The following is a 24,663-nucleotide window of genomic DNA, read 5'->3' on the forward strand; positions in this document are numbered from 1 at the left end:
CTGTTACGACGATTCTAAGGCAGGGCATCAGAATGATATGTCCTGATGAGTATGCCCACAACTGCATGTGTGACAGCATTAGTGTGTGAAAAGGATTTGGACTATCAAAACACAGTGGGGCGGTGCTGCGTCAGTATTGTTAGAGCAGTGCTTACGTAATGGTACTTGAACTGAAAAGGTACAGCAAGACAATGGTGTCTACTGATTGTATTATAACTGTAATTGAATCGAAATTGCTTGGAGAGCCAGTAGTGTGCCTAACTGTGATATAGAGATCAGTCATGTAATTCTTTCACTGGTTTGCGCTTGATTGTATGTTATCCTGTTTTGTCGGTGTAGTTGTATGTGTTGTCACTCCGATGTGTAATTAAACTGTTGGTTGTAGTTGGGTCTGTATTTTATGACGCGCAATGTTCCCGTTTAGTCACTTGCAAGGTTATCATCTGTGGGCCAAGGCCACATTTGTTATGACAGATATGTATACATGTGTCTCACGTTAAGCGTTGTTGTACGTCCTTAGCGTGGTGTCCTTACAACCGATACCACTGAAGTCGGTGTCTACATCTACATCTACATTTATACTCCGCAAACCACCCCACGGTGTGTGGCGTTGGGCACTTTACGTGCCACTGTCATTACCTCCCTTTCCCGTTCCAGTCGCGTATGGTTCGCGGGAAGAACGACTGCCGGAAAGCCTCCGTGCGCGCTCGAATCTCTCTAATTTTACATTCGTGGTCTCCTCGTGAGGTATAAGTAGGGGGAAGCAATATATTCGATACATCATCCAGAAACGCACCCTCTCTAAAGCTGCAACTTCTCTGTATACTACAGCATCATCCGCGAAAAGCCGCATGGAAATTTTTAAACGTTGCGATAGTCTGCAAGATTTCGGCGGACGGTAAAAGTGGTCGCACAAGACAACGCCGCTACCAATGGTGCCCGCCTGCACGGTCCGGCTGCCGACAAAGGCGACCTCTGTGGACTGGGTGAAGGACGGCCCCGTGACATTCAAGAAGATTCAGGTCAGTTAGTCATGGTCTGGACAACAGTCTACATAGCGCCCTGCCTTTCCTACCGTGTGTTTACAGTGAGGCACAAAAGTCACGGGACAGTGATATGCACTTACACAAATGGCGGTAGCATCGCGTACACAAGGTATAAAAAGGGCAACGCATTGCTGGAGCTGTCATTTGTACGTAGGTGACTCATATGGAAAGGTTCTCGACGTCATTATGGCCGCACGACGAGAATTGACAGACTCTGAACGCGGAATAGTAGTTGGAGCTACACTACTGGTCATTAAAATTGCTACACCACGAAGATGACGTGCTACAGACGCGAAATTTAACCGACAGGAAGAAGATGCAGTGATATGCAAATGATTAGCTTTTCAGAGCATTCACACAAGGTTGGCGGCAATGGAGACACCTACAACGTGCTTACATGAGGAAAGTTTCCAACCGATTTCTCATACACCAACTGCAGTTGACCGGCGTTGCCTCGTGAAACGTTGTTGTGATGCCTCGTGTAGGGAGGAGAAATGCGTACCATCAAGTTTCCGACTTTGATAAAGGTCGGATTGTAGCCTATCGCGATTGTGATTTATCGTATCGCGACATTGCTGCTCGCGTTGGTCGGGGTCCAATGACTGTTAGCAGAATATGGAATCGGTGGGTTCAGGAGGGTAATACGGAACGCCGTGCTGCATCCCAACGGCCTCGTATCACTAGCATTCGACATGACAGGCATCTTATCCGCATTGCTGTAACGGATCGTGCAGCCACGTCTCGATCCCTGAGTCAACAGATGAGGACGTTTGCAAGACAACAACCATCTGCACGAACAGTTCGACAACGTTTGCAGCAGCATCGACTATCAGCTCGGAGACCATGGCTGCGGTTACCCTTGACGCTGCATCACAGACAGGAGCGCCCGCGATGGTGTACTCAACGACGAACTTGGTTGCACGAATAGCAAAACGTCATTTTTTCGGATGAATCCCGGTTCTGTTTACGGCCTCATGATGGTCGCATCCGTGTTTGGCGACGTCGCGATGAACGCACATTGGAAGAGTATATTCGTCATCGCGATACTGGTGTATCACCCAGCGTGATGTTATGGGGTGCAAGTGGTTACATGTCTCGGTGACCTCTTGTTCGCATTGACGGCACTTTGAACAGTGGACGTTACATTTCAGATGTGTTACGACCCGTGGCTTTACCCTTCATTCGATCCCTGCAAGACCCTACATTTCAGCAGGATAATGCACGACCGCATTTGCAGGTCCTGTACGGGCCTTTCTGGATACAGAAAATGTTCGACTGCTGTCCTGGTCAGCACATTCTCCAGATCTCTCACCAACTGAAAACGTCTGGTCGATGGTGCCCGAGTAACTGGCTCGTCACAATACGCCCGTCACTACTCTTGACGAACTGTGGTATCGTGCATGAGCACCTGTACCTGTACACGCCATCCAAGGTCTGTTTGACTCAATGCCCAGGCGTATCAAGGCCGTTATTACGGCCGGAGGCGGTTGTTCTGGGTACTGATTTCTCAGGATCTATGCACCCAAATTGCGTGAAAATGTAATCAGATGTCAGTTCTAGTATAATATATTTGTCCAATGAATGCCCGTTTATCATCTGTATTTCTTCTTGTTGTAGCAATTTTAATGGCCAGTAGTGTATATCTTCTAAGTTTCTATTGTTTTATTGACACAAAATTATCAGAGAAGAAATTACACCGTAAGACTCAAAACCCAAATGAGAGTTTTAACTACTTTGTGTGGGTATGGACACCAAAAACTATTCTCGTAGGACTAAATACTTCGAAAATAAGTGTGCTGAATGCTCTATTATGTTTAAGTGATTGAGTAGCGTCAAGATTTAAATTTCCACCGATCACAACACACACTTAGAAGCAGAGAAATCATTGTCAGAAGCCACCAAAGAAGCAAGAAGAAGAAAGCAAGAACCGGGAGGGGGAACAATACCTGAACCAAGATGAATATGGACCTGGACGTGCATTAGTTTTGTGCCGGGTAGGTAGAGCAACAAGCTATTACGTTGAGTTCAATTTGCCAGGCCAGCCGGGGTGGCCGAGTGGTTCTAGGCGCTTCAGTCTGGAACCTCGCGACCGCTATGGTCGCAGGTTCCAATCCTGCCTCGGGCATGGATGTGTGGGATGTCCTTAGGTTAGTTAGGTTTAAGTAGTTCTAAGTTCTAGGGGACTGATGACCTCAGATGTTAAGTCCCATAGTGCTCAGAGCCATTTGAACCATTTTTTTTAATGTCCCACAAGTTCACAATTTTAATGTTCTGAAACACACTGATCAAAAACTGTTGAAGACAGAGAGCTGAAATGTGTTAACACTTACTTAACTAAAAAGCGGACTATTCTTATTACTCAAATGGAAAATTAAAGACCTTTTTAAAGGGCAACAATAAGTTATTAATTGAAAATACGATAATCAGTACTAAATAATTTTTCCAACCATAATTTGTGACAAAAACATCTTTTTAAAAGTCTTCTTTAAACATAATAGTGTGAAGAACTTCCAGAAAACCATCAAACTTCTGTATTTGTTTTTTTTTTGAGATATGTGTAAATATCATACGCTGTACATAAATAATTAACATGCCCTATTTCACATGCAACGCAGAACACAATTGAGAAAAATGTGCGAGATCAAAAGCTGGGTTGCTACATCAAATTGTTCCCAAAAGATCTGTTAAAAGATGGTAAGCATTGCACAGGATGACAACCCTACACTATTTAGAAAACTGACAAATTTTTCAAGACTGGCCCTTGTGTTCACGAACCAGTTCCCTTAAGGGATTATGCCATCGCGTGCCCCCCCCACAATTTCATCCGACATTGCGTGCAGCCGGCTAGTGTGAAAGTGGTGTGGGGAGCGATAAGTGTATAAAGGAGATGCGACGTATTCACATATGCACTGTTTTCCCTTTCACACTTACCCCAAAAATGTTCTCTCGCTACCGTTCAACTTCCTGGGCGCGAAAGAATCAGTAAATGATTCTTACTGAAAGCCACGTCAAATATAAATTCATTTTAGCTGGAAAGAAACCGTATTACACTGCCAGACATATATACGCTGTCTGACACGGAGTGAAGCACGCAGAAGACATGGGTGTATATCAGTGTAACTTCGTACAGATGCACACAGTCGGTGGGCTTGTAAACGATTAAAGCTGCAGTTCTTTGTAAAATGTAGGCACGCTCATAGAGCTCAGTAAAGTTGATTGTGTTTAGTGTTCTTACCAGACCAAGTAGGGTGTCACTTGTTGAGTGAGCCGGCCGGGGTGACAGAGCGGTTCTAGGCGCTACAGTCTGGAACCGCGCGACCGCTACGGTCTCAGGTTCGAATCCTGCCTCGGGCAAGGTTGTGTGTGATGTCCTTACGTTAGTTAGCTTTAAGTAGTTCTAAGTTCTAGGGGACTGATGACCACAGCAGTTAAGTCCCATAGTGCTCTGAGCCATTTGAACCAACTTGTTGAGTGATGACTATGAAGGAATCGGAGATGTTGTGTTCTCGTATGAGACAGCGATTTGGCACCTGACAGCGTTAGAAAAAGGTCTGATCGTGGGTCTCCATTTGGCAGCCTGGTCACATCGTGCAGTATCCAGATTTGTGGAGCATTCGGATGTGACAGCGTCCCAATGTTTCACTGAATGTGAATGTGATGGCAGGCATACTCGTCGTCAAGGGTCTGGTTGGGCGTGTTTGACACACAAAGGGAAGATCGCCGTATTGTGATTGAAGCACATCCCAACCTCATCACATCTACAACTGCCATCCAAGAACATGTAGGCCTAATGGAGCTACTAAAACATTCTGTGTCATCCCGAACCATTGGTCTTAGATTAGCAGCCTAGGGAATTACCGTTCCATGAGGAGGCTGCCGTTAACTCCAGAACACAAACAGTTGCTTTTGGACTGTAACCGTAACCGCGGAGTATGGACTTCCGAATGATGTCGCATTGTGTTCAGTGACCAGTAGTTGTTCTGCACGTCCTCGGATGGTCATCGTTGATGAGTTAGACATCGACATGGAGAGAGGTCCAGTTCTTATAATGTTTTGGAGGGATGCAGGGTTGTTCCTCGTGGCACCATGGTATAGAGAGCCATGTGGTATGACTTCAGACCACCACTGGGGGATCTCTGACTGTACAGACTTCCTGTGCCCACAAGTGTTACCTCTACAGTATCATGGTACCACTTTTTAGTGGGAAAACACTCGTCCACGCATCGCACGTGTCTCAACGAACTGTGCGATGCTGAGGTACTCCACTGACCATCAAGATCACCAGATCTGCACCCGATAGTTGATATGTTGTACCAGTTCGGCCGTCAGGAATGTCCCAGCGCCAGGATCCGGGATACCAAGGACCAACTACATCAGTAGTGGGTCAGACTGCCTCACGAGAGGATACAACGGCTTTTTGACACCCTTCCATACAGTATCAGTGCATGTATCCAGGACAGAAAGAGGTGCAACATCATGCTGATAAGTAAAATCGTGTCTTCAAATACTTGACTCTATTTTGCAGTCACTAAAATAACGTTACATACCCTCTTAGCCAGTATCCAATTCCGCTTCTGAAAGCTTCACTTTTCTTTGTCAGGAAGAGTATTTTCACATCGTACTTGCATGCGAATGAATAGCACACTCAATCGCAACGGCTGGCCCAAAAATACTTTGCGTTCCTTAATACTCATGAGTCCTCCTGGGCACATAGTACCATTAACATTCCATTTAGGAGCGCCAGGTAACGCCTTACGGTGATTATACAGGGTGGTCCATTGATAGTGACCAGGCCAAATGTCTCAAGAAATAAGCATCAAACGAAAAAACTACAAAGAACGAAACTCGTCTAGTTTGAAGGGGGAAACCAGATGGCGATATGGTTGGCCTGCTAGATGGCGCTGCCATAGGTCAAACGGATATCAACTACGTTTTTTTAAATAGGAACCCCTTTTTTTATTACATATTCGTCTAGTACGTAAAGAAATATGAATGTTTTAGTTGGACAACTTTTTTCGTTTTGTTTAGATGGTGCTGTAATAGCCACAAACATATAAGTCACCTAACATTCCTATATATGAGGGTAGTATCTGTTCCCGAAAGAACAGTTACCGTGGATGACCATGCAGCTTTGCTAGAAATGAAATGATAATTAAATGGACACCCTAGCTCCAAACAGGCGTTGATGTACTTCATTCAACATGTCCCCAATGAAGTACATCAACGCCTGTTTGCAGCTAGGGTGCCCATTTAATTATCATTTCATACCTAACATTCCGCCAGTGCGGACGGTATTTGCTTCGTGATACATTACCCGTGTTAAAATGGACCGTTTACCAATTGCGGAAAAGGACGATATCGTGTTGATGTATGGCTATTCTGATCAAAATGCCCAACGGGCGTGCTATGTATGCTGCTCGGTATCCAGGACGACACCATCCAAGTGTCCGGACCGTTCGCCGGATACTTACGTTATTTAAGGAATTAGGAAGTGGTCAGGCACATATGCAACGTCAACCACGACCTGCAACAAATGATGATGCCGAAGTAGGTGTTTTAGCTGCTGTCGCGGCTAAGCCGCACATCAGTAGCAGACAAATTGCGCGAGAATAGGGAATCTCAAAAACGTCGGTGTTGAGAATGCTACATCAACATCGATTGCACCCGTACCGCATTTCTATGCACCAGGAATTGTATGGCGACGACTATGAACGTCGTGTACAGTTCTGCCACTGGACACAAGAGAAATTACGGGACGATGACAGATGCTTTGCACGCGTTCTATTTAGCGACGAAGCGTCATTCACCAACAGCGGTAAGGTAAACCGACACAATACGCACTATTGAGCAACGGAAAATCCACAATGGCTGCGATAAGTGGAACATCAGCGACCTTGGTGGGTTAATGTATTGTGCTGCATTATGAGAGGGTGGATAATTGGGCCCCATTTTATGGATGACAGTCTAAGTGGTGCAATGTATGGTGATTTCCTACATAATGTTCTACCGATGTTACTACAAGATGTTTCACTGCATGACAGGTTGGCAGTGTACTTCCAACATGATGGACGTCCGGCACATAGCTCGCGTGTAGTTGAAGCGGTATTTAATAGCATATTTCTTGACAGGTGGATTGGTCTTCGAAGCACCATACCATGGCCCGCACGTTCACCGGATGTGACTTTCCCGGATTTGTTTCTGTGGATATTTGCTGTCGTGATCCACCGACAACGCCTGTCAACATACATCAGCGCACTGTCAATGCATGTGCGAACATTACGGAACCAACTACTCGCTGTTGAGTGGAATGTCGTTACATGTATTGCCAAATGCATTGAGGTTGAAGCACATCATTTTGAGCATTTATTGTACTAATGTGATATTTACAGGTAATCACGCTGTAACAGCATGCGTTCTCAGAAATGATAAGTTCACAAAGGTACATGTATCACATTGGAAGAACCGAAATAAAATGTTCAAACGTACCTACGTTCTGTGTTTTAATTTTAAAAACCTACCTGTTACCAACAGTTCCTCTAAAATTGTGACTATTACAGCGCCATCTATCACAAAGCGAAAAAAGTGATCTAACTAAAACATTCACATTTCTTTACGTTCTACACGCATATGTAACAAAAAAAATGGGGGTTCCTATTTAAATAAAACGCAGTTGATATCCGTTTGACCTATGGCAGCGCCATCTAGCACGTCAACCATAGTGCCATCTGGTTTCCTCCTTCAACCTAGACAAGTTTCGTGCATTCTACGTTATTCCTTTGACGCTTATTTCGTGAGATATTTGGCCCGGTTACGATCAATGGACCACCCTGTATAATATATTTCATTTTATCATTTTTGTTGGTCTGATCTTCCCGTTGTTAGTTGTTACCCTTTTCTCGCACAGGCTGACCTTGATGTGCACCACAGTGCTCCAAATTAAGTTTCACGGTCGGAAAACGATAACAGTTGATTGCGAATATTTTCATATTTTAGCATGGTATTCTCTACATAGTTCAAAGGTTTTATATTTACATATTAAAACAGAGGGGAAATTTAATCACCAATAATTGCAAATAAATTGTTTAGAATTTCATATACTTGATATTACTAGAGACTGTACTATCTGTACTGTGAAGGTCAAGCCTGCTGCTGGGAGAGACTTCGCAACATTGCACCACAAGCGCCAAGAACAAGTGTCAAAGGCAGCACGTATGATTCTCTCCGTGAACGATCTGTCAAAGGGGTTAATTGAAATTATTGTTTTCAACATACTATACATGAATTTACTAACACAAATGTAAAGCGGGTATTTTACATTTGTGTGCGTAATTTACTAATTAGGATGCGAAAGACGTTACACTTGAAAAAAAATTGCATCATCGTCAAGAAATTATCAGGAAGGTCTTACATCCACTGCGCACGCACCTAATACTCATACAAACAGATAATTACTGTTTCGCACTTACACAATCACATTACCTTGAGAAATGGTTAGTTTTTTGCGCAAGTGTTTAGTGAACGTAATACCTCCTCTAGGTCAAGGAGTAAAGTTTAGGCTCTTCAGGGTTGTAATCCTTAGATGTTCTATTAGACCAAGCCACTAAGTGACTGGTAGTTTCTGGATGACACTCATTGCCGATTTGCTAAGAACTCTCACCACACTCGTTTTTCATGTGTTGCAAGCGGTGGATACGTATCTCGCAGAAAAGGGGAAGCTGTAATTCTTCCTAAGCACTTCTTGCTATTTAAAGAACCAGTTTCGACGTGCAATTAGTGTTATCTTCACGGCACGGAACGTGACGATAAGGAAAAGCCGCAATTTTTTGCTTAAATCTCAAAAATTTTTGGGAAGAATTACGGCTATTGGTATTCTTTGTCTACTAGCTGTTGATTAGCCGCGGTCCCGCATCAACGTCTATGTGATGGATCTACCCATAGTACAGACACTATAGACCACGCACATCTCCATCTCTGCTGTGTTACGATTTGAAACCAACATCTAAGTCCCACGATGGATTGCGAAAAGCAGAGTTTATGTTTACTCATTTACAGTCGAAATCAAGTCCCGATTTTAAAATTTGAACAACTTTTTATATTAGCATAACACACTAAGAAATACAGCTAAGGCGCTGCCGTCAAGGACTGTGCGGCTGGTCCCGGTGGAGGTTCGAGCCATCCCTCGGGCATGGGTGTGTGTGTTTGTCCTTAGGATAATTTAGGTTAAGTAGTGTGTAAGCTTAGGGGCTCATGACCTTGCAAGTTAAGTCCAATAATATTTGACACACATTTGAACATTTTTTGAACTACAGCTAACCAAATTTCTCTGAAATTCGTGCCATCAGTGCGATGTTTATCGTTTACACACTGTTGTTGTTGTTGTGATCTTCAGTCCTGAGACTGGTTTGATGCAGCTCTCCATGCTACTCTATCCTGCGCAAGCTTCTTCATCTCCCAGTACCTACTGCAACCTACATCCTTCTGAATCTGTTTAGTGTATTCATCTCTTGGTCTCCCTCTACGATTTTTACCCTCACGCTGCCCTCCAATAGTAAACTAGTGATCCCTTGATGCCTCAGAATATAACCCACCAACCGGTCCCTTCTCCTAGTCAAGTTGTTCCACAAATTTCTCTTGTCTCCAATTCTATTCAATACCTCCTCATTAGTTACGTGATCTACCCATCTAATCTTCAGCACTCTTCGAAAGTTTCTATTCTCTTCTTGTCTAAACTATTTATCGTCCACGTTTCACTTCCATACATGGCTACACTCCATACAAATACTTTCAGAAACGACTTCCTCACACTTAAATCTGTACTCGATGTTAACAAATTTCTCTTCTTCAGAAACGCTTTCCTTGCCATTGACAGTCTACATTTTATATTCTCTCTACTTCGACCATCATCAGTTATTTTGCTCCCCAAATAGCAAAACTCATTTACTACTTTAAGCCTCTCATTTCCTACTCTAATTCCCGCAGCATCACCCGATTTAATTCGACTACATTCCATTTTCCTCGTTTTGCTTCTGTTGATCTTCATCTCATGTCCTCCTTTCAAGACACTGCCCATTCCGTTTAGCTTTTCTTCCAGGTGCTTTGCTATCTCTGACAGAATTACAGTGTCATAGGCGAACCTCAAAGTTTTTATTTCTTCTCCATGGATTTTAATTCCTACTCCAAATTTTTCTTTTGTTTCCTTTACTGTTTGCTGAATATACAGATTGAATAACATCGGGGCCGGCTGAAGTGGCCGTGCGGTTCTAGGCGCTGCAGTCTGGAACCGCGAGACCGCTACGCTCGCAGGTTCGAATCCTGCCTCGGGCATGGATGTGTGTGATGTCCTTAGGTTAGTTAGGTTTAACTAGTTCTAAGTTCTGGGGGACTAATGACCTCAGAGGTTGAGTCCCATAGTGCTCAGAGCCATTTGAACCATTTGAATAACGTCGGGGATGGGCTACAACCCTGTCTCACTCCCTTCCCAACCACTGCTTCCCTTTCATACCCCTCGACTCTTATAACTGCCTTCCGCTTTCTGTACAAATTGTAAATAGCCTTTCGCTCCCTGTATTTTGCTCCTGCAACCTTCAGAATTTGAAAGAGAGTATTGCAGTCAACATTGTCAAAAGCTTTCTCTAAGTCCACAAATGCTAGAAACATCGGTTTGCCTTTCTTTAATCTATTTTCTAAGGTAAGTCGTAGGGTCAGTATTGCCTTACGTGTTCCAACATTTCTACGGAATCCAAACTATTCTTCCCCGAGGTCGGCTTCTATCAGCTTTTCAATTGGTCTGTAAAGAATTCGTGTTAGTATTTTGCAGCCGTGGATTATTAAACTGATAGTTCGGTAATTTTCAACACCTGCTTTCTTTGGGATTGGAATTATTATATTCTTCTTGAAGTCTGAGGGTATTGCGCCTGTCCAATCACATTAATGTGAGCACCTGTCAGAAGCCCGAATAATCGCCTTTCGCAGCGCGGCCCGTTGTGAGACGTGCAAGCAGAGAGTCACTGCGGTTTGTGAGATGTGGATCTACATCTGAATCTACATCTACATCTACATTTATACTCCGCAAGCCACCCAACGGTGTGTGGCGGAGGGCACTTTACGTGCCACTGTCATTAACTCCCTTTCCTGTTCCACTCGCGTATTGTTCGGAGGAAGAACGACTGCCGGAAAGCCTCCATGAGCGCTCGAATCTCTCTAATTTTACATTCGTGATCTCCTCGGGAGGTATAAGTAAGGGGGAAACAATATATTCGATGCGTCATCCAGAAACGCACCCTCTCGAAACCTGGACAGCAAGCTGCACCACGATGCAGAGCGCCTCTCTTGAAGAGTCTGCCACTTGAGTTTGCTAAACATCTCCGTAACGGTACCACGCTTACCAAATAACCGTGTGACGAAACGCACCGCTCTTCTTTGGATCTTCTCTATCTCCTCCGTCCACCCGACCTGGTACGGATCCCACACTGACGAGCAATACCCAAGTATAGGTCGAACGAGTGTTTTGTAAGCCACCTCCTTTGTTACTGAAACTTCCTGGCAGATTAAAACTGTGTGCCGGACCGAGACTCGAACTCGGGACCTTTGCCTTTCGCGGGCAAGTGCTCTACCAACTGAGCTACCCAAACACGACTCACGCCCCGTCCTCCAGCTTTACTTCTGCCAGTACCTCGTCTCCTACCTTCCAAACTTTACAGAAGCTCTCCTGCATGGTATTTGCTTCCTTCCTGATGGGGCAGAAAACGTGGTTCATCTGAAAAGTCCACCTCTCGGCAATCAGAAGACGTCCATATAGATCGCGCAGATCCCCATCTCTGCTGTGTTTAAGTCTGAAAATAACATGTAAGTCACACTATGGTACTGGCGTGCAAATTCCAGCCTTCGTCGCCGATGAACAGCATTCAGTGTTGCTGCATAAGGAGGTCCTTACGCAGCAATGTTCGGCGAACTGTTGTTGAAGAGGCACTGTTGCTAGCCCCTTGCCAATTGTTGAGTAGTTGCACGTCTATTCGTCTGTACGCATCTCCGCGTCCGTCGTTCAACCTGTCATCTATGGCGTGTCCAACATGTTACACCAGGCGGGTTTAAAAATAAATGTGAGCAACGGAACATAATAAACGCTAAATGAAGATTTGACCCTGTCTTACTACCCCCTGAAGCACATCTTAGGATCTCTTAACGGACTTTAACACACACTACTGGCCATTAAAACTGCTACACCACGAAGACGACGTGCTACAGACGCGAAATTGAACCGACAGGAAGAAGATGTTGTGATATGCAAATCATTATCTTTTCAGAGCATTAACACAAGGTTGGCGTCGGTGGCGACACCTACAATGTGCTGACATGAGAAAAGTTTCAAACCGATTTCTCATACACAAACAGCAGTCGACCGGCGTTGCCTGGTGAAACGTTGTTGTGATGCCTCGTGTAAGGAGGAGAAATGCGTACCATCACGTTTTCGACTTTGATAAAGGTCGGATTGTAGCCTACCGCGATTGCGGTTTATCGTATCGCGACATTGCTGCTCTCGTTGGTCGAGATCCAATGACTGTTAGCAAAATATTGAATCGGTGGCTTCAGGAGGGTAATACGGAACGCCATGCTGGATCCCAAGAGCCTCGTATCACTAGCAGTCGAGATGACAAGCATCTTATCCGCATGGCTGTAACGGATCATGCAGCCACGTCTCGATCCCTGAGTCAACAGAATGGGACGTTCGCAAGACAACAACCATCTGCACGAACAGTTCGACGACGTTTGCAGCAGCATCGACTATCAGCTCGGAGACCATGGCTGCGGTTACCCTTGACGCTGCATCACAGACAGGAGCGCCTGCGATGGTGTACTCAACGACGAACCTGGGTGCACGAATGGCAAAACGTCATTTTTTCGGATGAATCCAGGTTCTGTTTACAGCCTCATGATGGTCGCATCCGTGTTTGGCGACATCGCAGTGAACGCACATTGGAAGCGTGTATTCGTCATCGCCATTCTGGCGCATCACCCGGCGTGATGATATGGGGTGCCATTGGTTACACGTCTCGGTCACCTCTTGTTCGCATTGACGGCACTGTGAACGGTGGACGTTACATTTCACGTGTGTTACGACCCGTGGCTCTACCCTTCATTCGATCCCTGCGAAACCCTACATTTCAGCAGGATAATGCACCACCGCATGTTGCAGGTCCTGTACGGGCCTTTCTGGATGCAGAAAATGTTCGACTGCTGCCCTGACCAGCATATTCTCCAGATCTCTCACCAATTGAAAACGTCTGCTCAATGGTGGCCGAGCAACTGGCTCGTCACAATACTTCAGTCACTACTCTTGATGAACTGTGGCATCGTGTTGAAGCTGCATGGGCAGCTGTGCCTGTACACGCCATCCAATCTCTGTTTGACTCAATGCCCAGGAGCATTAAGGCCGTTATTATGACCAGAGGTGGTTGTTCTGGGTACTGATTTCTCAGGATCTATGCACCCAAATTGCGTGAAAATGTAATCACATGTCAGTTCTAGTATAATATATTTGTCCAGTGGGTACCCGTTTATCATCTGCATTTCTTCTTGGTGCAGCAACTTTAACGGCCAGTAGTGTATGAATTAGAACCTAAACATAAATGAATGATTAAGGCAACTGATACTACTAAATGATAAACGTTGTTCCTGCTTATATATTTATTGTAGATTAGAAACCTTTATGTTACAAAGTTTACATTTCCTAGGTAAATTACTAATCAATTGCCCTTATTATGACTGCGTGATGTAATTTCAATAACGCGGTTTGACTGACATCGTCTGCGTACCTAACACTAGAAGACACTACTTTCCAAGATGATCTATGGTGGTGTGGAACCACAGTAGAAATAAACCAACGTCATCACAGCTGTTTAGCTTTTAAAGCCCTAATAATCCGAAGCCATTTGCGATATCACCGTATGTACGACGTCGGGTGCGTCGAAGTGATGGTTCTCGTACTCAACGACGACTTCCAACCCGGAGGTGAAAACCACAATTGTATAGGTTCGCAACAGTACAGTACCTGTTCTAACTATAAGGTCTCCTGAGAGCAAAGACAGCACGTCCGTCTGTCTCAACTAAGCTGATATCGAGCGACCGTCACACACGAGCCCTCACAACGGAAGATCACGTCTCTCCAGCGCTGGCTTCCCAGCAAGGCTAGGTTCCCCACCATCGTAAGTCCAGAAACGAATCATATTACCGAAACCACGGAATATTCTCTCTCTACAGATTCTTCTGAACGATGACCAGTCATGAAACTTTCTGGCAGATTAAAACTGTGTACCCGACCGAGACTCGAACTCTGGACCTTTGCCTTTCGCGGGCGAAAGGCAAAGGTCCCGAGTTCGAGTCGCGGTCGAGCACATAGTTTTAATCTGCCATAAAGTTTCATATCAGCGCACACTCCGCTGCAGAGTGAAAATCTCATTCTGGATGACCAACCATATTTTAGTCTCTTGTCGTCCAGCGCGGAAAGTTTGCGAGGAAAAACCTGTACTCGTACAATGGTACGCTTCCGCTTATAAATCCTTGGAAATAACCCAGCCTGCGTGGTTTCCGAGGTGCCGCTTCTTCGTCCCTCTCACCTTCGTCCAGGATTTCCGGCGTTCGGAAGTATTATCCGGTTATCCTTCCGGCCTCTATTACAATAGCGGCCGGCCGTCACCCTATTGCGCACCAGAACTCAGATGCCACGACGTCCGTCAAGCTACTTCCTGTGTTTAAGCAGGAACAAAACCTGTGCGGGCCTTCCACCCAGAGCTTGAGTTCTGCCTGCCGGTTCATCTCCACTGGCGTTCCAACCTCTTCTAGTATAGGCAATCATTCATTACGCCGTTTTTATAATAAAGACACTCCGTCGCCTTCCATGCAATAAGCGTTAACAATTATTTACAAGACGTACGTGACAATGTCAGTCTCCTTTATCTATTCATATATACGATCTACAACCTATCACATAATACCTAATTGTGTTTGTAGATAACGGCAAAGTATGTGGATGAGTTCTCGTAAGGGGCGAAATTATAGCCACCTTAGCCGGCCGAAGTGGCCGTGCGGTTAAAGGCGCTGCTGTCTGGAACCGCAAGACCGCTACGGTCGCAGGTTCGAATCCTGCCTCGGGCATGGATGTTTGTGATGTCCTTAGGTTAGTTAGGTTTAACTAGTTCTAAGTTCTAGGGGACTAATGACATCAGCAGTTGAGTCCCATGGTGCTCAGAGCCATTTGAGCCTATAGCCACCTTACACGTGTGGTGCACCAGAGTTCCCTCAACGACGGATTAGTACAGCAAAATTTTAACCACAGTGGCACGCGAGCAGTTTGAAAACTTAGCTGTATCGCAAATGCTTCCACCCTTAGCCCGAAATCCAAGGATAATGCCCTTTCGGACGTCAGATAAATCGCTCTGTTTCCGAAGAACGAGAACGACGTTCTGTGTGTATGTGTGTGTGTGTGTGTGTGTGTGTATTTGAAGCTGACGGGCGGTCAACGCCGACATTATGAGAGCCCTAATTCGAGAACGGCTTCACTGTATGCCGTGTCCCCGCGACAGGCTTCATGAAAGGTGATTCAGCTGCCGTTACCGATGTCGTTTTATGCAACCCGCGATGTTATATCTGGCCTTCTGAAACCACGTGCAAGATGTTCACGTTCTTTCGCTCGCCACATGCAAAGTGTTGGTCCAACAGGAAAAAATGAACAGAATCTTTCCGTAGAAAGTTTAACGTAGTTTATGCTGCAATACGTTTTCGCTGGACGCCACAGTTTTCGAATTATTTAAGAAAATGGAAGTGATCTTCAAAAGAACCTCCACCACCACACTCACCACTCACCACTCAGAATTTCTAGTATGTTGTTCTGGCACTCCCTTCTACCACTGTGCAAAATTTTCTGACTATGCGAACTATTGCCGCCACCAACCTAGTCGGTTATTTCGTTAACATCATTAATTTAAACTTGCTCGTCACGGTAATGAAAGAAAAACGTTTCAGTAAAACTACTTTTGTTGCTAATTCGACCAGAACGTAACGATCATAAGCACAGCAATTTCGTAGGCAGGAGGTCTGACGAATACAAAGATAATGAACGAGGCCCTTTATGTAGGAAATAAAGTACAGTTAAATTGTGTACTAGTACTGTTACCGCACGAGCCCGTAATTTCTGAGTTATTCAAGAAAAACATACAAAAGTGACCTTCAAATGCACCAACACTCCCACTCTCAGCACTAAAAGGTCAGGATTTCTAGACTGTTGTTCAAAGTGCTGTATCCTATCACCGTACAAAAATTTGCGACTCCAGAAATGATTTACCACATTCGTCTTTTTTTATCTTCATAGAATGGGCTTATTACACGACAAGCTCAGTCGAGCAGTTACAAATTGTAAAATTAACATTGGTGTATATTTTATCTTGGCCATGAAGCGTAAACGTATGGTGCGGCATCATAGGAAATTACCTTGTGGGACCTTATTTACCTTATGCGTTCTAAATGGACATTCGCACCCACACTTTCTGACGAATATTATGCCGGTTCTTCTAGAAGAGGCACCACTGGATACTCGATAGCGTATGTGGCTGCAACACGACGGTTTTCCAGCTGACTCGTCCCGCGATGCAACGCAAATTCTGAATGAGATCTTTCCTGGACGTCGGTTAGGACGAAATTCCGTTGTCGAATGAGCTGCGAGGTCACTCAGTTTGGCTCCTCTTGATTTATTGTTTTGGGGAGCACTCAAAGATGCAGTCTATGACGAAGCACCAACTACGCTAGGCGATATATGTCGTCGAATCGCCAGCACATGCTTTACCATATCATCCACTGCATTTATATGAGTTCACCGTCCTTACGAACGGTGATTTTTTGAAGACAAAATTTATGCTATGTTACTTGGGTAGTTATCAAACTATTGTTAGTAAATGGTTTATTTCATTTACGTGTGTACGAAATAGCATTGCAATGACAAATAAGTCGACAGCGTATACTGAACGTAACTGGGAACACTGTAATTACACGTTTACGTTCAGCATGAAACGTCGTTTCATTAAGAATGGTAATTGTTTTACGGGATACAGTTGCTCACCAAAGCATTTTTAATACGATGTTTAGTTCAAAGGATGTATCCCATATGACATAATTTAGAGCAGTGTAGGTAGAGACAGTTGTCCGACAGCATGTATTCTACTTCGAAGAAGCACCCAGCCACGTAGAGGAAGAGATGGGTCAAATTTTCCTTTTAACATTTTGATATTTAATACAGTAGGTGCTTTTTGGAGCGTGTAACACCTCTTTATTTTTGAAGAATGAACAGTTGATTTCTCTGTTACGGCTCGCGTAAGTCTGAGAGATACATAAATGAGAAACAGTTTTCCTAAGCCCTTTGTGATAAGCTAGAGTCTAACCTATGTCGTGTTTGTCATACTTCCGTGTACAACATCAGTAGGTGAACCTGCATCTAGGTCCTAAGTCGGTAGAAGGGAAAATCAGGCTTCATTCTCTTACCAAAGGCATACCTTACGGTATACAACAATACAGCCTGGTCCGAGATGCCTGCATGACAATGTTTGCACCGCAATTTCCGTTGCTGCCACGGTGCCCTCACATTCTAGGAAATTTCTCGAATTAATTTACGAAAGGTTTCGACGTCAACATTAACAAGATGTATATCAACGTAATTGTCTTCTCAAGACATACCGAATGCAGTTATAAAACGTATACGATTCCATTTAAAAGAAGTCCAGTGCAACAAACATTAACCAAACAAAAATACACGTTCCCCTAGACGTTCTAACATTTGCCGAAAACTGCTTTCCATTATGTGTAACCATTCACGAAATAAAAGGGGTGTTACGTCCATTGTGACTCACCATGTATAATAGATTTGCCATGAACACATAAATTTCATTCTGCGGTAACATTTATATTTCATTCTTTTTGTTCGCCTTTATTTAAAGCATCGCACTCTTAGAGACTTCATGCGAGATCCCCACGGCGTCTTAGGTTTTTCTTCTGTCTCTGGAACCAGCCCTGTGTAGGTGTCTTCTGCAGAAAGTAGACAACGATCCGACTGAACAGGCATTCCGTACCTGGTGAGGAAAAAAAGAAATTTACCTTCTGCGAATGGCGTTAGTTACTTTTACGTTTTAGAAGATTCATATTTTATCTAATGCTGCCCTTTCCTTTTATTTCCGTGGCTTTAAATTGTGCTGTTTAACCTTTTTCCTGTGCTCTTTGGTCCTTCAATTATTTATTACTGTCCTGCCGTTTGGACGTCGCTACGCCCGATAGGTTATGAACGATTTGGGACTGCCTCCTTAAGGTACACACAGCAGGCTCGAAGTTATCCGTCAGCTTTAGCCCTCTCACAAAGTGTCAGCTGCCGTTGTCCGCCTCTCTGTCATGGGTTAAAAGCCCTCCGCGGGCGCGGAACTTTCTGATGTATCCACACACACACACACACACACACATACACACACACACACACACACACACACACACGTCCCGCAACATCCTACGCACCTGACGCAGCTGGCTGATGCTGACGCCGTTGTCAGCACGCCTAAAATTTATGTTCATGGGCGAGACACGATTTCGAGTAATCTGTATTACCAAATGGTCACCCAGTCACCTGTCCCTGGTTCCAAGTCGTCATCTAACGGTATCCAGGGAGAATAAAATTTTGATTTTTAATGTCATGCAAAAAAGAAATAGTACACCATTTTAGACATTCAATTTCACTCACTATTTATTGTTGCAACAGTATATGAAATGATTACACCTACAGTAGAGCAAGCGGACCTGAGGTAACAGTTAACAACCCATGCTGAAACATCCATATTAGTAAGTGATATATATTCCACTCACAGCAATGGAAGAGCTGACTCTGGCAACCAGTCGATCGTACAGGTGGTGAATGCTGTCCTGGGATACGTTATGCACGCCTGATCGACCTGTTCACGTAGCTATACAGGGTGTTACAAAAAGGTTCGGCCAAACTTTCAGGAAACATTCCTCACACTCAAATAAAGAAAAGATGTTATGTGGACATGTTTCCGGAAACGCTTAATTTCCATGTTAGAGCTCATTTTAGTTTCGTCAGTCTGTACTGTACTTCCTCGATTCACCGCCAGTTGGCCCAATTGAAGGAAGATAATGTTGACTTCGGTGCTTGTGTTGACATGCGACTCATTGCTCTACAGTACTATCATCAAGCACATCAATACGTAGCATCAACAGGTTAGTGTTCATCACGAGCGTGGTTTTGGAGTCAGTGCAATGTTTACAAATGCGGAGTTGGCAGATGCCCATTTGATGTATGGATTAGCACGGGGTAACAGCCGTGGCGCGGTACGTTTGTATCGAGACAGATTTCCAGAACGAAGGTGCCCCGACACGAAGACGTTCAAAGCAGTTGATCGGCATCTTAGAGAGCACGGAACATTCCAGCCTATGACTCGCGACTGGGGAAGACCTAGAACGACGAGGACACCAGCAATGGACGAGGCAATTCTTCGTGCAGTTGACGATAACCCTAATGACGGCGTCAGAGAAGTTGCTACTGTACAAGGTAACGTTGACCACGTCACTGTATGGAGAGTGCTACGGGAGAACCAGTTGTTTCCGTACCATGTACAGCGTGTGCAGGCACTATCAGCAGCTGATTGGCCTCCACGGGTACACTTCTGCGAATGGTTCATCCAACAATGTGTCAATCCTCATTTCAGTGCAAATGTTCTCTTTACGGATGAGGCTTCATTCCAACGTGATCAAATTGTAAATTTTCACAATCAACATGTGTGGGCTGACGAGAATCCGCACGCAATTGTGCAATCACGTCATCAACACAGATTTTCTGTGCGTTCACAGGCAGGCATTGTTGGTGATGTCTTGATTGGGCCCCATGTTCTTCCACCTACGGTCAATGGAGCACGTTATCATGATTTCATACGGGATACTCTACCTGTGCTGCTAGAACATGTGCCTTTACAAGTACGACACAACATGTGATTCATGCACGATGGAGCTCCTGCACATTTCAGTCGAAGTGTTCGTACGCTTCTCAACAACAGATTCGGTGACCGATGGATTGGTAGAGGCGGACCAATTCCATGGCCTCCACGCACTCCTGACCTCAACCCTCTTGACTTTCATTTATGGGGGCATTTTAAAGCTCTTGTCTATGCAACCCCGGTACCAAATGTAGAGACTCTTCCTGCTCGTATTGTGGACGGCTGTGATACAATACGCCATTCTCCAGTGCTGCATCAGCGCATCAGGGATTCCATGCGACGGAGGGTGGATGCATGTATCCTCGCTAACGGAGGACATTTTGAACATTTCCTGTAACAAAGTGTTTGAAGTCACGCTGGTACCGTTCTGTTGCTGTGTGTTTCCATTCCGTGATTAATGTGATTGGAAGAGAAGTAATAAAATGAGCTCTAACATGGAAAGTAAGCGTGTCCGGACACATGTCCACATAACATATTTTCTTTCTTTGTGTGTGAGGAATGTTTCCTGAAAGTTTGGCCGTACCTTTTTGTAACAGCCTGTACAAGAGTTGTTGGTTGACGCTTCGCGCGAGTCACTCCTCGTCCCATTATATTCCACACGTGTTCGATTACAGACATGTCTGGAGATCGTACTGACCAGTGTAACACCCTAATTAAACCTAAAACCCAATTAAGAAAGACCATCATGATGTAAAGTAGGGAAAAGTTATCCTGACAGGTACGACAACTTTGCCGATGATATAACACCAGAAAGTCTTGATAAACACCAACATTAAGCATTACAGAGTGTGTTTTAGTAGAAAGGAAGAAGAAAGAAAGGTCATCTATAGTTATTTGCGTAACAGCTAAGTAATAATTGCAAATTAATACCATGAAAGTTAAGTCCAAAGAAATGTCGGTCAGATATAACTTTTATGTGGAACAGAGCTGTAAACTCAACGAAGAAATTCAATGCGTCTACAATACTCATTCACGGAAAAAGTAAGTCGCTTGCTAGCTATCGTGCTGTCAAGTCATACGAGAGAAGCTCTTGCCATAGCTGAGCGAACGGAGCGCGACGAGATTGTTTTATTTTCAAGAGTCGTTGTTGCGTGACGTAGACGCACGGATGCTGTGAACTGATATTCAGACTAGAGACTTGAACCGAGATAGCATGCTGACTGTGTATACCGAGGTGTTGGACTTTATTAACGGAAGTAGACAATATTGGACTCAACATTCATATAAGTGAACTTATAGAAAGGAATTGACAAACTTTCAAAAGAGTATAATACACGTTTAGTCTCGAGTAGGAGACATTGACACGAATACATGAAGAAGATACAATCACGCCGAGGGTTAAAGCTGTCGTAATTGTCACGATACTTGAAACTAACAGAACTGCCAATGCTAATTAATCGTGTGTGCGTGTGGCGTGACGTTTATAAAGCATTTAGCGAAAAGGAACAATGAAATTGTTCATCAAAAGTGTCACCTCCATCATTCTATGAGTATTTGGTAATTGCTCATCAAAAGTTAATGAACAGTGAAATAAATTCGTGGACTGTTAGTTGTGACAAGGAAGGTTTTGACATGCATAATATTACGACGCAAGATAATTAAGACATTCTTAAAGAGTATCTGTGGATCTCGCGTCATATAGAGCGAACAATTTTACTTAGCGACGAACAAACAACGACCAATACGATCTGAAATTGAACTTTTTCCTCGCTTTTGGTGATGTGGACGATGCGCATGAGGAAAGATTCATCAACTACTGCAATAATGTGTTAACCGGGCACATAATAATTCAACTTCAAACCAAAAGAGGCAATCACAGTGCGCAGTTCGCATTAATAAGGAAACTGTGCGGACTCGCAGTCAAACTTTAATCATCACGCGAGGAACGATTTCTTAAGAGCTTTTTCAGATCTTGTCTCTCGTTAACGACGGAGACATCCATCATCGCGCATCACATCTCCACTCCACCGACCGAGCTGTAGCAGTAACACCAGCACGCGGCGGAGAGGATGCGTCACACCAGAGAAGTTTTTGCACGTTTTTCAGAGCACGCTGAGTCTCACGGGCAGTGTGTGTTCGAGCGTTATCCTGCTGGAACAGCACATCATATTCCTGTTCGAGAATGCCAAAAAAGCGGGACTAACAACACTCAGCACGTATCGATTCCTAGTTAGCGTACCCTACAGAAACACGAAAGATGAACCAGAGTTGTAGCTTATCGTACTCCAGACCATAAGGTCTGGGTGGGGCCAATGTGTCTTAGACTAATGCATTCTACGACACAGTGCTCACCAGGTCTACATCGTAGGAGCAAACAACCAACACTTGGGTGCAGGCAGAATCTGCTTTCATTGCTGAAGACCATGGCGTGCCATTCCATCTTCCAAATGATCCTCTGACTGCACGAGTCGAGCCGTGCACGTCGATGCTGTGGCGCTTGTGGAAGATGAGCGAGAGGTGAGCGCGCTCGTATTCCCATCGTTAATAAACGGCTCACAACACTTCGCACTGACACGTCTGGGCTCTCAAGCCCTCTTATCTGTCCTCTAGTAGCTACAAGATCTGCCACTGCTGCCTTTACGATACGACGGTCCTAGAGGGCATCTTTGCTGCGTGGACGTTCAGAATCTCGTCTTCGGGTGTGAGAATGTTCACAAGACCACTAATACTAGCATCGTTGCACAATTGACACGCATATACAACTTGTGTGGCATTTCTCTGAACTCGTTCATTTGGCTGTAGGAAGCAGGAGTGTGTCTCCGTAGCATGGTTACCTGCTTGCTTCACATGTTTGACTGTGAGCAGTCCTTGTTAAAGGACAGTCACAGTCCCACAGGTGGCGTTCGGCGTCATCGGATCAGAGTGCACGTCACCTTTCCTGGAATAGTTTTCTTTTTTTCGGCAGTGTAGACGTCAGTGTTGACCGAATTTAAAAATTTAAAATACTGTCAAAATCTGCTGATTAATAGATCTTAGGGTACAAGTCAATTATTAAAGTTAGAAACAGTGCATATTTCAAATGGTTCAAATGGCTCTAAGCACTATGGCACTGAACATTTGAGGTCATCAGTCCCCTAGACTTAGAACTACTTAAACCTAACTAACCTAAGGACATCACACACATCCATGCCCGAGGCAGGATTCGAACCTGCGACCGTAGCAGCAGCGCGGTTCCGGTCTGAAGCGCCTAGAAACGTTCGTCCACAGTGGCCGGCGTGCATATCTCTTCTAGCAGCTTAACTCATGGCACGCAAATCACAAAAACTATATTCATCCAGGGCTTATACACAATATTAAGCATTTGTAAACTTTTTATCGCCGACAGCCTTTACAAAATAATGAAAGGAAAAAAGTTTATCACTTAATACATTGTCACTGTTCATCCAATATCACTTAAGCATCGAGCAGGGCGTTTTAATTTATTTCCTTACTACTAAGTCTGTTCACAACGAGATTTGAAGAAAGTTCAAATGGTTCAAATGGCTCTGAGCACTATGCGACTGAACTTCGGAGGTCATCAGTCGCCTAGAACGCAGAACTAATTAAACTTAACTAACCTAAGGACATCACACACATCCATGCCCGAGGCAGGATTCGAACCTGCGACCGTAGCGGTTGCTCGGTTCCAGACTGTAGCGCCTAGAACCGCACGGCCACTCAGGTCGGCTTTGAAGAAAGTGTCCACATATACAGCTGAATGTACCTGCATAATTGTATCATTACACGACTCAGAGTTCAGGAGATATGACGCCGTAAATATCAGGATACCTGAAAAATTAGGATTTTTTTAAAAAACATAACGCCAGTCACTCCGACTGTACTCCCCAGGGATATAATCCGATACAAATACAACTAACTTAGTTAGGTTTATTCCTGTTCAGCCATAATTGTTTTATGTACTTAACATGAAATATTTAACACATTAACTCACTTGTCAAGTAATCTGAGGTTTGAAGCAGTTTAGTACATGGCTGTTCGATTCTTTGAAGAATGGGAGAGGGGGGGCAGTTAGGACGGGGAGGTATCTGGTATATTGTTCTAGATCCCGTACTCGAGTTACCTCCTTCAAACATAGACAACCGAATGGTGAGAGCAATGTAATCTGGCCAGAACCAGGTTGGAACTTTCCGATTCAGGTAAAGTACAACAAGAGAATAAGGTCTTAATACCATTATAGTATCAACGGCGTATGTAAATGTTAAGGTAGGGAAATATTTCTGCTTAGTATGTACGACAAGAAGCTAACTGCAGATTATCTCAACCACAACCAAACTTTCATCTCTACGCGACAAAATACACTGATGCAAACAATCGCTACACCAAGAAGGAGTTGCGAGACATAAACCCAAGTTGGTACGCATGTTTCTTGATCCGAAAGATGACGTCTTTTCACATTTCACACGTCACATCAAAGAGGTGCTTGTAGCGCCACTATGAAGCTGGATCGGGTTTGCTTTAAATACAAGCTGTAACAGTAATGAGCGTTAGTTACCTTTGAGATTAAACGTGGTGAGTTGATATTAGTCAATAATGCGTTTAAGGCTATAAAATTGCCGTTATCAACACCTCACTGAGTTTCAACG

At 44.3% G+C, this 24,663-nt stretch overlaps 1 protein-coding gene across 1 annotated transcript in view; it reads left to right on the forward strand.

Moving 5' to 3' along the window:
• The first annotated feature begins 932 nt into the window (after positions 1 to 932).
• LOC124803397 (facilitated trehalose transporter Tret1-2 homolog) overlaps positions 933 to 24,663 on the forward strand; it is an 84,962-nt gene continuing 61,231 nt past the window's right edge. Inside the window, exon 1 of the mRNA XM_047264581.1 lies at positions 933 to 1,022. Within this exon, the coding sequence (XP_047120537.1) occupies positions 933 to 1,022 (90 nt within the window). The remainder of the gene's footprint in view (positions 1,023 to 24,663) is intronic.

This window comes from Schistocerca piceifrons, chromosome 6, assembly GCF_021461385.2.
Source record: "Schistocerca piceifrons isolate TAMUIC-IGC-003096 chromosome 6, iqSchPice1.1, whole genome shotgun sequence".
In the NCBI taxonomy this organism is placed as follows: Eukaryota; Metazoa; Arthropoda; class Insecta; order Orthoptera; family Acrididae; genus Schistocerca; species Schistocerca piceifrons.